This window comes from Gekko japonicus, unplaced genomic scaffold (assembly GCF_001447785.1).
Source record: "Gekko japonicus isolate JY-2015 unplaced genomic scaffold, Gekko_japonicus_V1.1 scaffold292, whole genome shotgun sequence".
Taxonomy (NCBI): Eukaryota; Metazoa; Chordata; class Lepidosauria; order Squamata; family Gekkonidae; genus Gekko; species Gekko japonicus.
In genome coordinates, this window is record NW_015173131.1 from 97,216 (window position 1) to 112,009 (window position 14,794).

Sequence of the window (14,794 nt, forward strand, 5' to 3'; positions counted from 1 at the left end):
CTTCGTCATGTGCCCCGCCCCCTGCACCTCACCCGGGGGAACTGTGTTCCCCCGCATTCCCCCCCGAAATGACCTCTGGTTATAATTAAAGGGAGACACACTGTTTCTTTTTGTCCAACTCTTAAGGAACAGTGCATGTCCGTTTAGTTATCTCTTTTGAAAGCAGGTATACTTAAAACTTCTCAGGAACAATCTCCAAACCTTTAAGAATCCCAGGCTGGGGGAGGGGGACCATTGAATCAAAGGAGGGAATGTTAAGCCTCTGAATAAAGCCACCTCCTCTACATTTGTACACTTTCTTGGTACAAAAAAGTAAGAACAAGGAGGGAAGACTCTGAAGGATGCCTTTTCTTCAAACTTGCCTTTAACACGAGACCCAACAGTAGCTGGCAAAATCATTCCACCCAAGATGCATTATGTTTTGCTTTTCTCCCTTGGCCAAACAAAATGTGTTAGTTCTCCTTTAATTTTTGAATTTCATCTTGTTCATATTCCAACAATCCTGCTGTCTGACTAACTGATTTCCCCACCACCACCTCATGTTGCTTGGTAGGTTCAATGATCTAGCAAGGATTTATTTATTTATGTTTATTTATTCTTTAGATTTGTATCCCGCCCTCCCCAAAGGCTCAGGGCGGCTAACAAGGGCATAAATGCCAGATTAAAACAATAAGAACAGTATAAAAATACAATAATACAACATAATACAGTTATTAAAAATATCGGTGCTCCAATACTCACTCCGAATCATAAAACCAAGATGGTGTTCTGAAGATGTTATAACAGAACAACAGCAGTATATGTCCCCACAACCCTGTCATCCGCCAGGGACGTCTCGCACCCCCGATGATACCCACATCAGCGGTGGTAGAGTGCAGTGATGGAAAAAGCAATAGTGGAATAGTGGTGGCAGTGGCTCCTACTCGAAAGCTTGGTGGAAGAGCTCTGTTTTGCAGGCCCTGCGGAACTGCACAAGGTCCCACAGGGCCCGGATCTCTTCTGGGAGCTCATTCCACCAGGTAGGAGCCGTCACCGAGAATGCCCTGGCCCTGGTCACAGCAAGTTTGATGGGCCTGGGGCCTGGGATATCCAGGAGGTTTTGGCTCCCTGACCGTAGTGCCCTTGGGGGAACATGCGGGGAAATTTGAGCCGAGATTTCCTGCGCCAGCATGCCAGCCACTGTGCTACGTTTCTAAATGCCACAATGGAGAAGGTTCTACCTGCTGCTGCTATTGGTTAGGTAAAAGGCTTGGGCTTCCGCCATCCATGAAGCAGGAAGAATGCAGCAGTGCCATGACTACACCCAAACAACAAGCTTTTAAAGAGCTTGGATACCACAGTTCTGAGTGGCTGCTTATCAGCTCCTGAACTCAGAATCCACAAGGTCAGTCACATACTTCTCAGAAGCTGGCTGGGCTTGTGAGTGAACTAAAAGAGAAAGGGCTGGAAGTTGAAGTTTTAGGGGGGAGTTGGAGAAGATTCCAATTTCAGTTCTCTCTGTGTTCCCCAGCTGTCTTCCTAACAGGCTCTGATGACACATCCAAATCATGACTGGTCCTTGCATTCACGACGAATCAAAGACTCTCACAGTTGGGTTGGCCCCAAAAGGCCTGGGCACTGGAGTCTGCAAAACATCCAAGAGAAGGGAGTTCCTGGTAGACCCTTGCCTGATTATCAACAACATCTGTACAGGTGAGCAGTTTCTTTTCCATTAGGAAGGCTCCATAACCCTCCCCGGAGACTCTGTTCAGTTCCTTCTAGGCAAGGAGCTGCTAAGTGTGAATGTGTTGGAATGGGAGATTGAGCAAGCGGGCAAATTGTGTGTGGACCTGGAATGTGTGCGGTAAAGACAGTGCCTCTGAAGTGCATTATGTGCACCCCTAAATAGTCATATAATGTATATGGATGTCTGGGTTTTATGGCCCAAGCATGTAACTGCAAGGCAGTCTTGAAAAGCTGGTGCTGGAGGTTGTGGGACCCCCATGTGGCCCAGAGAGCTGCACTTAAGAAGAGGCAGTGGGTGAAACTACCCCCCCTTTCCTTCTTCTGCCAGTGATGCCTCTGCTGAGCCAGGAGCAAGGTGGAGACAAGTTCATTTTGTTCCTCTTCCTCACCGCAGCCTCCTCTGCTGCATGGCTTGTTCTCCGAGTGTTCTCGCAACTTCCTGCACCAGTTTTTCAGAGATTTCAGAGGGGTGGGGAGGACCGGAAAGAACTGTGTGCGCTGATAATATGATGCTATGATTCATACATCGTAGGACCCAACCCATTAGTTCTCATTTGAATGATCTGTATTTTAAACAGCATGTTAACTTGGGATCGTTATGTCACTTTGGGGACTTGTTTTTTAAAAAAAGCAGTTCTCAGATTCATCCCACTGATATGAATGGGACGGGATAGAAATCCTTGAAATAAATACAGATATATATACATAAATGTGTGACACAGGGCTGAAGCAAGTGACTCAGTTTCCTCAGTCATTAATCCTTTGTTGTACTACTATGGCTTACCATGAAAATGAGATGCTGGTGGGGGGTGCATGCACACGAAAGCTTATACCCAGAAGTAAACTTTGTTTGTCTTAAAGGTGCCACTGGACTCAAGCTTTTCATCAGGTTAGCTGTGTCCAACCTTTTAGGGTCCCAGCATCCCACTATGACTTCTCCTATTTCCTTCTCTGCAGGCTGCTGGGCCCTGAGAAAGCCTCTCTCATTGTAAATCCACCCATCTTGGAAAAGCCAGATTTCAGAGGGGTGGGGAGGACCGGAAAGAACTGTGTGCGCTGATAATATGATGCTATGATTCATACATCGTAGGACCCAACCCATTTGTTCTCATTTGAATGATCTGTATTTTAAACAGCATGTTAACTTGGGATCGTTATGTCACTTTGGGGACTTGTTCCTGGGCTCACAGGTGACCTAGAAGACTTAAAAAAAAAAAAGGCAGTTCTCAGATTCATCCCACTGATATGAATGGGACAGGATAGAAATCCTTGAAATAAATACAGATATACATACATCAACCCTGACTGTTCCCTGGAAGGCCAGATAATGAAACTGAAGCCCAAATACTTTGGCCACCAAATGAGAAAGGAGCACTCACTGGAGAAGACCCTGATGCTGGGAAAGACTGAAGGTCAAAGAAGACAGGGACGGCAAAGGATGAGATGGTTAGACAGTGTCATCGATGCAACGAACATGAAATTGAGCCAACTTCAGAGGACAGCAGAAGACAGGAGGGCCTGGCGTGATCTGGTCCATGGGGTCGCGAAGAGTCGGACTCGACTGTGCGACTGAACAACAACAAAAAGACATACATAAATGTGTAACACAGGGCTGAAGCAAGTGACTCAGTTTCCTCAGTCATTAATCCTTTGTTGTACTACTATGGCTTACCATGAAAATGAGATGCTGGTGGGGGGTGCGTGCACACGAAAGCTTATACCCAGAAGTAAACTTTGTTTGTCTTAAAGGTGCCACTGGACTCAAGCTTTTCATTAGGTTACCTGTGTCCAACCTTTTAGGGTCCCAGCATCCCACTATGACTTCTCCTATTTCCTTCTCTGCAGGCTGCTGGGCCCTGAGAAAGCCTCTCACATTGTAAACCCACCCATCTTCGAAAAGCCCATAAGCCCTCTGGTACAGCGCCTGCTGGTGGCTGGTATAGGTAAGGCAACCACTGGCTTAGGGAAGATACTATAGCCATTTTCCTCCATCTTGTCAATGCATGGCAAAGTGGAGATTCTGGATGGTGTGCTGGCTGCTCCAGTCCATAACTCCCATGTGACTGACCTTGTAATAACCCTTGTAATACATGCTGTCCCTCCAGTACCCCTCTGACCAAGTGCACTAATTCCCCTTCACCACCAACATGTATTTACCCCAGTGATAACTCACTCTATAGCTCTTTGACCAGTGACTCATCCGTGATGTGGCCCTGTAAGTGGGCAGGCCCCTCCTCTTACTGAGGGGTAGTTTGCATGCGAACACCCTTCATTCAATAACATGCCAGAGTCATTCTTGCCACAGTGGGGCCTCCTGGGACCCCCTGATGACTTCTTCCCAAGGCCCCCCGACTTTTGGAGAGAAGTGAGGGAAGGCTGCATGTGCCTGCACTCAGCTTGGAGAAGTGGAGGCTGTGTGCAAATTTCAGTGCCCCCTGACTTTTTAAAAGGCCCCCAAAACTAAAAAAAAACTTGGCAACAGGCCTGCTTGCCATGCAGTCTGATCGAAAAAATGACAAAAATGGATGCCAGAGAAAGAGACATAACTCGGCACAGGTTCTGGAAGGTGTAATGTCAAGGCATCTGACCCCACTGCAACCTTCCTCCCAGAATAGGTTGCCTCACCCCAAATTAACCTCTGACCTAATCAGGGGTCATTTCGTAGAAAAAGAGCTGCAGGAGCTCATTAGCATAACTTATTAGCATATGCCACACCCCCTGCCATCACGGGAAGTGTGCACCAGCCCTTCTGACAGGCAGAAGCACCTGGGATCCATTCTTTCCCCCCCTCCCTTCCCTTCTCCTCCAAGTCAGGCGAAGGAAAAGGGGAGGGTGAGGATCTCAGGCGCTTCTGCCTGACAGAGGTGCTGGCGTGCCCACAGCCAGCCTGGGTGAATTATAGAATCATAGACTCATAGAGTGGGAAGGGACCTCCAGGGTCATCGAGTTCCTGCGCTTTTGGTTTTGCTTTTTGCCAATCCACCTCCCAAGACTGCTCCAGGTGCTCCGGCCTGAGGGCTGCTGGGGGCGGGGGTCGAGTGCTCATTACTTGTGGAGCTGAGGCTCAATGTCTCCAGCTGCTCCGCCACCTTCACTTCCCTTGGTTTGCTCTGGGAGACTGAGCAAGCCGGCTGCTGGAGGGAAGAAGAGACGATTTAAACCACCTTCCCTTCCCTTGGCTTGCTCAGGATCCCCGCGGCTGAAGAGAGCCCAAGCAAGCCGGCTGCTGGAGGGATGTGCATTCGGTTGCACCCCTGAAAATGGCCCATTCGGGATCCTTTCAGACTGCTGCGGGCCGAATCAGATTCTCTGCTCTGAATTGGCTTTCCGCAGTTTGGTCCCATTATATCCTATGGGCCATTGAAGTCAATGGCGAAAACATAGGGTATAGGGGTTTTAAAGAGCCCCTAAGGAGAGCTGGGGGGGCCAGAAGCCCCTAAGGAGAGCTGGGGGAACCAGAATGACATCACACACAAGAGCTGGAATTTTCCCCTACGAGTCCAAGGCCACCACCCTGGGGCTCAGGGAGGCAAAAGAACGTTTCACACACACCCATGCGGGCGTCGCAGCTGCCCCCGAGAACAGCGATGGCGGCCATAACTTTTTAAAGAGCACCTCCCGAGAGCTGGGGGAGCCAAAATGACATCACACACGAGAGGTGGAGTTTGCCCCTACGAGTCCAAGGCTCACAAGCGGGCCATGGAAGGGTGAGAGTGCAGGTATGAGAGGAGATCCACTTGGCCACAGTGGGGTAATGCTGCCTCGATTCCCCTTTCTCCATGAGCAGTTTGCTCTCCTGAAGGAGCCTGGGCAATCTCTCTCTCTTGCCTGAGCTGCTGTACCTCATGCTGAGGAGAGCGCTAGAGGAAAGCTCTGGATAGACAAGGGCTCACACAGGGCACACCACAGTCATCATGTGGCTCTTTTGGTTGATGATAATTGTGAATATGATTCCCTGCAAACCTCAGAGTGAGTACCACTTGTTTACTCCATTGTGGCCACAGTGCATGCACAAGTACAGACTGCCTGTGTGAGCATAAACTCCGTAACATCCTGTAGTTCAGACCCACTCCCCTGCTACGTACATATATTGACCACATACCCATATATGTTTTGTGTCTAGACCCTAGATTAAGGGTGTAAAACAAGGCCTGGGGGGGCGGAACTGGCCCGTCCAAGGCTCTTATGCAGTCTGCAAAGAATTAGTGCAAGGGAGGGAACAGGAGACTGCTGGGGGGGGAGGGATAGAGTGGGCACAGCCACTCCGATTGTGGCTTCAGCACAGCAGAACAACCTCATCTGTAGTAGTCAAGGAGAGTCCGCCCATTCAGGTTTTCCTTTGCACCCCACTCCCAGCCCATGCAGTGCCTTGCAGTAAGGATACACCAACTCTGAGCTTACCAGCTGCTGTCCTTTATACAGTTTATATCTCCGGTACCTGGCATTACATTTTATGGCACACGTGGCCCGGCCTGACAAAGTGACATTTATGTCAGATCCGGCCCTCGTAACAAATGATTTCGACACCTCTGGTCTAGACCCTAGATATTCTCTCTGCCTATTTGCAGCAAATCCAGATTGCCAGGGCTTTTTTTGTAGCAAAAGCCCAGCAGGAACTCATTGGAAAAATAGGCCACACCCCACAGCAGAAACTCATTAGCATATTAGGCCACACCCTGACGGTACAGCTCATTAGCATACTAGGCCACACCCCCATGCTTTACCTTGGTTTGCCTGGATGCCCCACGGCTGCGGGGAGCTTGGGCAAGCCGGCCCTTGGACAGGCCGGGGAAGGCACAGGGAGGCATTTAAATGCCCTCCCGATCCTTCCAAGGGACCCCCCCGGCCCACCTTGGAGTCCCCGGGGGGGGGGGTCGCTCTCCAGGCATTCCCTCTGTAGCCACGCACAGAAAGGTTTTGGCTGTAGTGGGCGTGGCCAACTCTGAAGCCAGCCGGAACTCCGTTCCTGTGTGTTCCTGCCCAAAAATAGACCTGCAGATTGCCAGTCAAATATGTGAGGTATCTGCAGCCATTCACCAGGTCTAGTAAGGTTTATCACCGTTTTTTCCCCAGGAAGGGGCTCCTGTGTCTCCAACAGCTGTGTGAGATTAGCAGGTGAAACTTTTCCTGGCATAGGAATGAAGTGATGAGGAAAGAGAGAGCACACATTCAAGGGGGTTGTTCATGCTAAGGGAGGGGGCCTCATGGTGGCTCAGAATTGTGCTCTGTCAGCTTCATTTCCTCCCTCCCTGTCCCACAGACATGGGGGCTGAGGAGCTCTGGAGGGCCCTGCATGTGGAACCCAAGTGCCGGCGTCAGCTTGCAGAAGCCAAGAAAGGCTGCTCGCTTTCCCACCAGGTGAGGAGTACACTTGGGACCAGATCCAGCAGGCAACTCAGGGGCTGGGAACTCGTCTTTCGTAGCCAGATTCCTCCCCTCCCATATCTGTACTAGAGATTTCTTAGGTATGAGTTAATTAACTCGCTCTGCCCTCGGGCAACTGTTCCTGGGCCTCTTGTGCATAGGGCTGCCAGCCTCCAGGTGATGACTGGAGATCTCCCAGGATTACAACTGATTTCTAGGCAACAGAGATCAGTTCACCTGGAGAAAATGACCACTTTGTAAGGTTGACTCTATGGCCTTATATCCCATTGAAATCCCCCCCAAACCCCACCCTCCTCAGGCTCCACCCCCCAAATTTCCAGGTATTTCACAACCCAGAGCTGGCAACCCTACTTAAGCAGGAGGCAACACAAATACTACCAATAATAAATAATGTAGTGCCATCAATGTACATATACAATGCTTTACAGAGTATAGAAAGACAATTCCCTGCCCCAAGGAGCTTACATTCTGAAATCTGACACCAAGTGGACAACAAAGAGAAGGGAGGGTGTAGGAAGTAGGATTAAACAGAGGTATGATACGTATTTGTCTCCGTTTCACACAGGCATGATTTCAGTCAGGGATGGAGATACAGCCATACCTACCAAGTATTGGAATGTTTACGCCAATGGGCCAACTATGCCCCCAAGGCTGTTTCAGGTTTCAAAAACAGCATAGGCAAAACACTTAGAAGGTTCCCCCCCCCATGAACCTAGGTGGAGTTGGGCTCCCACATACATGATTTTTAGGGGTGGGAAAATGCTGAGATCTCTCTGAAATGTTCAGGAAACTCCCATACCTTGTACAGTTGAACCCTAACAAGATTCATCTAGATCAGCCCTTTTCTGCTGAGGACGGGAGGCACTGGCAGCTGTTCCACTGGCACTGGAGGTGCTCTGAGGCAGAGTCCTAGCTTCTCTCCTATGGCCCTTGTCTTCACCCTCCCCACAGTCTATAACAGCCCCTGATTGCGTCTTTGTTCCCTTTATCACGTGCTAGTCTCCATAAATATTTCCTTGTTTGGTGTAGTGGTTAAGTGCATGGACTCTAATCTGGGAGAACCGGGTTTGATTCCCCACTCCTCCACTTGCACCTGCTGATGTGACTTTGGGTCAGTCACAAGCTCTGGCACAGCTGTCCTTGAAAAAGAGCAGTTTGTGTCAGAGTTCTCTCAGCCCCACCCACCTCACAGGGTGTCTGTTGTGGGGAGGGGAAGGGAAAGGAGTTTGTAAGCCGCTCTGAGACTCCAAGTGAAGGGCGGGGTATAACCCCAATCTCCTCCTCCTCCTCCTTGTGCTGAGCAACTGAGTAGCCATTTGGGCTTCCTAGCGCTGAATTATTGTCTCGCATCCTGTTTCTGTCTTGCCATAGCACTTCCTGCCTGGGAGACTGCAATAAAGATCATAGTAACAGTTTCATCGTGAGGAGATAGTTTCAGGTGATCAGCAGTAGAAGAACAAAACTCTCGAATCCAGTTTGCACCTTAAAGATCAACAAGATTTCCCCGGTATAAGCTTTCAAGAGTCAAAGTTCCCTCATCAGATATCTGACAAGAGGAGCTTTGACTTTCGAAAGTTTATGCCCTGGAAATCTTGTTGATCTTTAAAGCACTACTGGACTTGAATCTTGCTGTCCTAAGCAGAGTTATTCCCATCTGAGCCCACTGACTTCAGTAGACTTTGAAGGGTGTAACTCCACTTAGCACGGTGCTACAAGTTTTATAGAAAGGGAGATAAGGGGCATATTTATTCCATATGGCCAACTGGAAGCCTGTAGACCAACCTTTTTATCTGGTCACCGGAGCCCTAGAAAAAAAATTTGCTCGTGATTTTATATGAGGAAAAGAAAATGCTTTTCAAAGAGTACATGTGCGTGTATGTGGCAGTCATTTGATGCTTTAATTTTACCACCACTCTGCTTTTTAAAAAAACACACAATGTCTTAGTTTGTACCCAATTGGAAACTTTCTTACCGAAATTAACCACCTGTAGGAAGTCAGCTCCTTTGCCAAAAATATACGTTTAGCTCCCCAAGACCCTGCCTGGATAACAGAGTCGGTCCCTCCCAACAAAAATACATAATGTCTTTACTCCTGTTTTAGGAGACTACAGTCTTAAAATAAGGGCTATCCATTAACATCAGCTTTGTGCATATGGGTGCCAACTCTGGCATGGGAACTTCCTGGAGATTTGGTGGCGGCACCTGGGGACAGTGGAGTGTGGGTAGCAGAGGGAGCTCAGCAGGGCTGTGATATTCAGTTCCCATAGACTCTGCCATAAAATCCATCCTCCCAAATTGCCCTGTCTTTCAAGGAAACTGATCTCTGAAGTCTGGAGATCAATCATAATTCAAGAAGAACTCCAGACCTCACCTGGAGGCTGGCAACCCTAGATGTGTGACAACCTTTCTCTAGCCTCATTCTAGTCCCACTAAATTCTAGTTGAACTTCTCTTTTTTTCCTCTCAGCTCCTGTTTTCCTTTAGCTTCTCACCCAGACTTGGCTTTAAAACAAAACCACACCTCTGGATTGTGGCCAGATTCACACACCGATGCTTGAAGCACTCTTCTCCCACTGTTGGTGTGCACATGTGAAAAAGGCAGCTTGAACTGTCCCTGCCTCGAGCTTCTGAACTAATTGATAGCCCTTCAGAAGGGCTGATTTGCAGTCATATCTCAAAAGGTTGGATGCAATCAGCTTGCACAATTATCTACTTTACTACAGCAGCAATAGCGGCTTTGTCCATGCAGGTCTCGTGACTGCTTGGGCGTTCATCGCCTTGCAGCATTTAGAGATTATCGAGACTTTCTGAGTGAGGTCTCTGCTTGCATACATTTTATTATGGCAACCGGACTTGAGAAAGATCTGTCTTGGAAACAGGTTCCTGTCTTCTGATTACTTACTGCCTTTCAATAAGAGGACCCTCTGTTTCCTTGAACTCCTGACCGGAGGGCTTCAGATTTACTGTGGATTTATGTACTTTCTTAGACCTTCTGATGTCTTTTAAGAGGAATGTTTTCTTTGGCTCTATGGCTTTGAGAGGACTTTTTACCTTAATATACCTGTGCTTCAAATAATAATTGTGACACAATATACATTTAGCAATTGTTTATAATTTACCGTCATTTTTTCTGTTCAGTCATGGTTTTGGTTCTCTATTGCTGCCTTGCCCGTGACTTTGCCTTTTGTTTTGGTCTTATGGTATCCAGCATACCTTTTTTGGTGGTCAAGGGGACCCCTCCTCCCTTTTTTAGTAGCAGAAAAGCGGTCTGGATCCACCCCCAACCCTCCTGTAGATGTAGAATGCATACAAAGACATGAATCTGCCTTAGGATTGTTCTCAAAAATGAACAGGCAGCCATTGTAGATCTTTCAGCACAGGGATGATATGACCCTTATGCCCACAAATATGGCACCTCCTGAAATACTTCCACCACTTTACAGGTACCGTGGCTAGGATGCCCAGTTTCCACACCTCGGATGCAGCAAGTGGCCCATTGGCGGCAACAGCTGCACACAATGCACCGTCTTGGGAAGCAGCGCCAGCACACAGCCAGCTGCCTTCTGGCCACAAAGCACATTACCGACCTCAGTGATCCCTACGGGACTGAAGGACCCACTCGGTACCTGCACTGCATCCCAGGCAATAAGCAGGTACTAGTACACATGGAGAAGGACTAATTCTGGGTCTGGATGAGGCAACTTTCAGGCTTGTAGCACGGCTTGCAGAAGGCCTTTTTCAGAGATAATCGAGGTCTCTCTCCAGAAATTGTAGTTTACATTTAAAAATAGAGAAAAAAGACTACATGCAGGTAGTATTCTACCCAATAAGAGATTTTTCTGTTCTTCTACGTGTGGTGTGGGGAAACACAAGATATTCTCCGGCCAGAGGTCTATATGTGTTAACCAATGTGATTTAAGGTAAAGGTAAAGGTTTCCCTTGCTCGAAAGCCAGTTGAATCCGACTCTAGGGTTGCGGTGCTCATCTCCGTTTCCAAGCTGAAGAGCCAGTGCTGTCCAAAGACGTTTCCGTGGTCATGTAGATGCTGAGACGCACAAAACGCTGTTACCTTCCCACCAAAGCAGTACCTATTTATCTACTTGCAATTTCTTGCTTTCGAACTGCTAGGTTGGCAGGAGCTGGAACAAGAGATGGGAGCTCACTCCATCTTGCAGCACTCAGGTCTCAAACTGCTGAACTACCGGCCTTCCAGCCTGCAGTTCAGCGTCTTAACCGCTTGAGCTACCACAGCTCCAGATGTGATTTAGGGTAAAAGTAGGTAAAGATTGCTTGAAAGCCAGTCGAATCTGACTCTATGGATGCGGTGCTCATCTCCGTTTCCAAGCCGAAGAGCCAGCGCTGTCCAAATACATTTCTGTGGTCATGTGGCCAGCATGACTAGACGCCAAGGCACAAGGAACGCTGTTACCTTCCCACCAAAGCAGTACCTATTTATCTACTGCAATTTCTTGCTTTCGAACTGATAGGTTGGCAGGAGCTGGGACCAGAGACGGGAGCTCACTCTGTCATGCGGCACCCGGGTCTTAAACTGCTGAACTACCGACCTTTCAGCCTGCAGTTCAGCGTCTCAACCACATGAGCCAACGCAGCCCCAGATGTGATTTACAGATGGTCAATTCCCCTGTTTTAGCCAATGTCATCCTGGTGTTTTGTCGTGTGCAAGAGCAATGGAAGACTGACAAGGGCTCAGGTCTTCTAAAAATGTACATTTTAAAAGGAATAAATTAAATAACTGTAAGGATATTAAATTACATATTTAAGTTTTGGCCGTTTCATAAGAAGAGCCCTACTCAATCAGTTCAGTGGTCCATCTGGTCCTGCGTCCTTTTTCACACAGTGGGCTTCACACAGCGGGCAGTCAGTTGCCCGAAAGGGCTAACAAACAGGGCACAGATGCTGCGCTCAATGTTCCCTCTAAGCTATGGAGTCTTGTGAGCAAAAATTCTTCTTTGTGAGCTACTGGTCTTAAAGTTGTGAGCGAGTTATTTGGTTACTGCATCAATTAGTTTGCTCTGGAGCCCCATCCTTTCTGAGCTAAGACAAAAACGTGTGAGCTGGAGGCTAAAAAACCGTGAGCTAGCTCACACTAACTCAGCTTAGAGGGAACACTGGCTGTGCTCCCCGGATCCCACAATGATGCCTCCTAGGTAGAAGAGGTTTCCAAAAGGCTTCTTGATAATCAAAGGCTAGCAGTCAGTGTTTCTCCATTAATCTGTGTAATCCCCTTTTAAAACTATCTACACTAGTGGCAGTGTTCCCTCTAATTTTTCCCTCTACTGAGGGAACAGTTCACATCCTGAACACAATACAACTGCTGTAATCTTGCAGTAGGCAATGGGCAGTGCAAGACCCTGCGCGCAACTCCAGACTGCTGCTGAGTGGGGCTTCCTGTGTTAATGAGCGGCCACTCACACAGCTTAGAGGGAACACTGACTAGTGGTCATTTAGTGAATGCCATCTTCCTTTGAGAGCCAGTTTGGTGTAGTGGTTCTGTCAGAGGTGTTCTTGAAAAAGAGCAGTTTCTGTCAGAGCTCTCTCAGCCCCACCTACCACTACGCCATGAGAAGCAGATGGCAATAATCTTTTTGGATGCGGAGAAAGCATTTGACAATGTTAACTGGACCTTCATGTTGGAGACGCTTCGCATGCTAGATGCAGGAGAAAGCTTTATTACTATGATTCAAGCAATATACAGTGAACAAAAGGCGAAAGTTATGGTCAATGGAGAACTTTCAAATAATTTTGAGATCCAGAAAGGTACGAGACAAGGATGCCCTTTATCCCCACTTTTGTTTATTATGGTACTGGAAGTTATGAATGAAGCCATCAGAAAAGAGAGTAAAATAACTGGACTTCAAGTGAAGAAAGAACACTTTAAAATACTAGCCTTTGCAGATTATGTGGCATTGATACTTGAAAACCCAATAGAAGCAGCAGGAGTCCTGAAGGACAAGATTGAATCTTCCAAGTGGGAGGGAGAATACTGAGGCACATGCAGCACTTGGAAAGGGGGCAGTACACTTAATGAGAAGACCATTAAGAACATAAGAGACACCAATGTTGGATCAGGCCAAAGGCCTATCCAGTCCAACACTCTGTCACACAGTGGCCAAAAATACCAGGTGCCATCAGGAGGTCCACCAGTGGGGCCAGGACATTAGAAGCCCTCCCACTGTTGACCCCCCCAAGCATCAAGAGGACAGAGCATCACTTGCCCCAGAGTCCCTATCTATACCTTGTGGCTAATAGCCACTGATGGACCTCTGCTCCATATGCTTATCTAATTCCCTTTTGAAGCTGTCCGTGCTTGTAGCCGCCACCACTTCCTGTGACATTGTAGGGCATCTTGCCCAGGCCACCTGAAACCCAAAGCTGGCACTGAAGAAACAGGCTAATAGCTTGGGGGTGCTATAAGAGCAGTGCCCAGAAGGCTTGTCTGTGGTGAATGGTGCCCCTAGCCAACTTCAGTTGGTGTACCTGCTGTGGTCTTTCCTTGAGGTCTATGGGTTGTCCAAAGTTAACCATCCTTTCATCCCACTAAGGCTAGATTACTGCAGTGGCAGCACCAGCAGCAGGTATCCTCTGGTATATTTGCCTTCTAGCAGGGACTTCAAATCTTCCATGTTCTGTTGTGAGAGATCTACATGTGGAAGCCTGGCATTGCTGAGACTGGAGACAACTTCAATTTGTAAGCTGTGTGAGATAGTAGTAGCACCTGTAGCACTTCCTTTTAATTTATTTTAATGGCAGGGGGAGTGGAGTGGTAGATATGCGAGAAGGCACTTCCTAAAATATCCCGGACTCAAGTCATTTTTAGGTCAAAACTGGCATCTAGAACTTGGCTTGAAAAGAAACTGAAAACCAATGAAGCTTAAAGACAAATCGGTCTTAAATAATCTCCAACTGGCCCATTGTCTCTACATATCTGAGATGAACCAGTATAAAAAATGTACCTTCCAGAGAGAGGGAATGGGGTGGGGTGCGGGGGAGGGATAAGAAGGAATATAGCTGCATATTAGGTAGCAATTGGGAAGTGAATAAATTGATCTACCTAAAATGTCTGTGAGTAGAACAGGAAAATCCAGTATTACGGTTTTAGTTACCTGGTGATATTGTTTGTTTGAAAGAGTCGCTGGGCCAGGTTCAAGCCACTGGTAGTCACGTGTGCTGCTTAAGTATCTGTGGGCAAAGGCTGTTCTTTTCCCCCAACTGTATTACAATCAAAACAATATCGTATTGCAAGCAGTAAGAAATTGGTGTAATGTAAATGTAACTGATAGATAAATGTAGTAATTTGAAAACGCAGAAAAGATAAGCTTAGTAAAATAGATAAGGAATTTAGAAATTTAATAAGCAGAAGAAATAATAAAGTCTCTTGTTATATGTTATATGTTGTGGGGGGTAGTTGGGGGTTGTTTGTATGTATGTCTGTAGTATATAATGGAAAAAAATAATAAAAGTGTACCCTCGGGTACTTATAAAAAAAAGTAAATAATAATTTATAAATAAGTTCTCTTCACAGCATCTGATCTGAGCAAGCAATTTGGATCAGGAACACTGGATGACTCCATCAAAATCTTTTCAAAGCCAGCATGGTATAGCCGTTAGAGTGTCAGACTAGGTAGGATCTGGGAGACCCAGGCTCAAATCCCCGCACTGCCATG

The 14,794-nt window shown here is 47.4% G+C and overlaps 1 protein-coding gene across 1 annotated transcript in view; it reads left to right on the forward strand.

The window, feature by feature from the left end:
* Positions 1-14,794, forward strand: part of LOC107119587 (laminin subunit beta-1-like) — a 103,655-nt gene that overhangs the window by 5,177 nt on the left and 83,684 nt on the right. Inside the window, exons 2-4 of the mRNA XM_015422106.1 lie at positions 3,571-3,668; positions 6,986-7,083; positions 10,553-10,762. Coding sequence (XP_015277592.1) covers positions 3,571-3,668; positions 6,986-7,083; positions 10,553-10,762 — 406 coding nt within the window. The remainder of the gene's footprint in view (positions 1-3,570; positions 3,669-6,985; positions 7,084-10,552; positions 10,763-14,794) is intronic.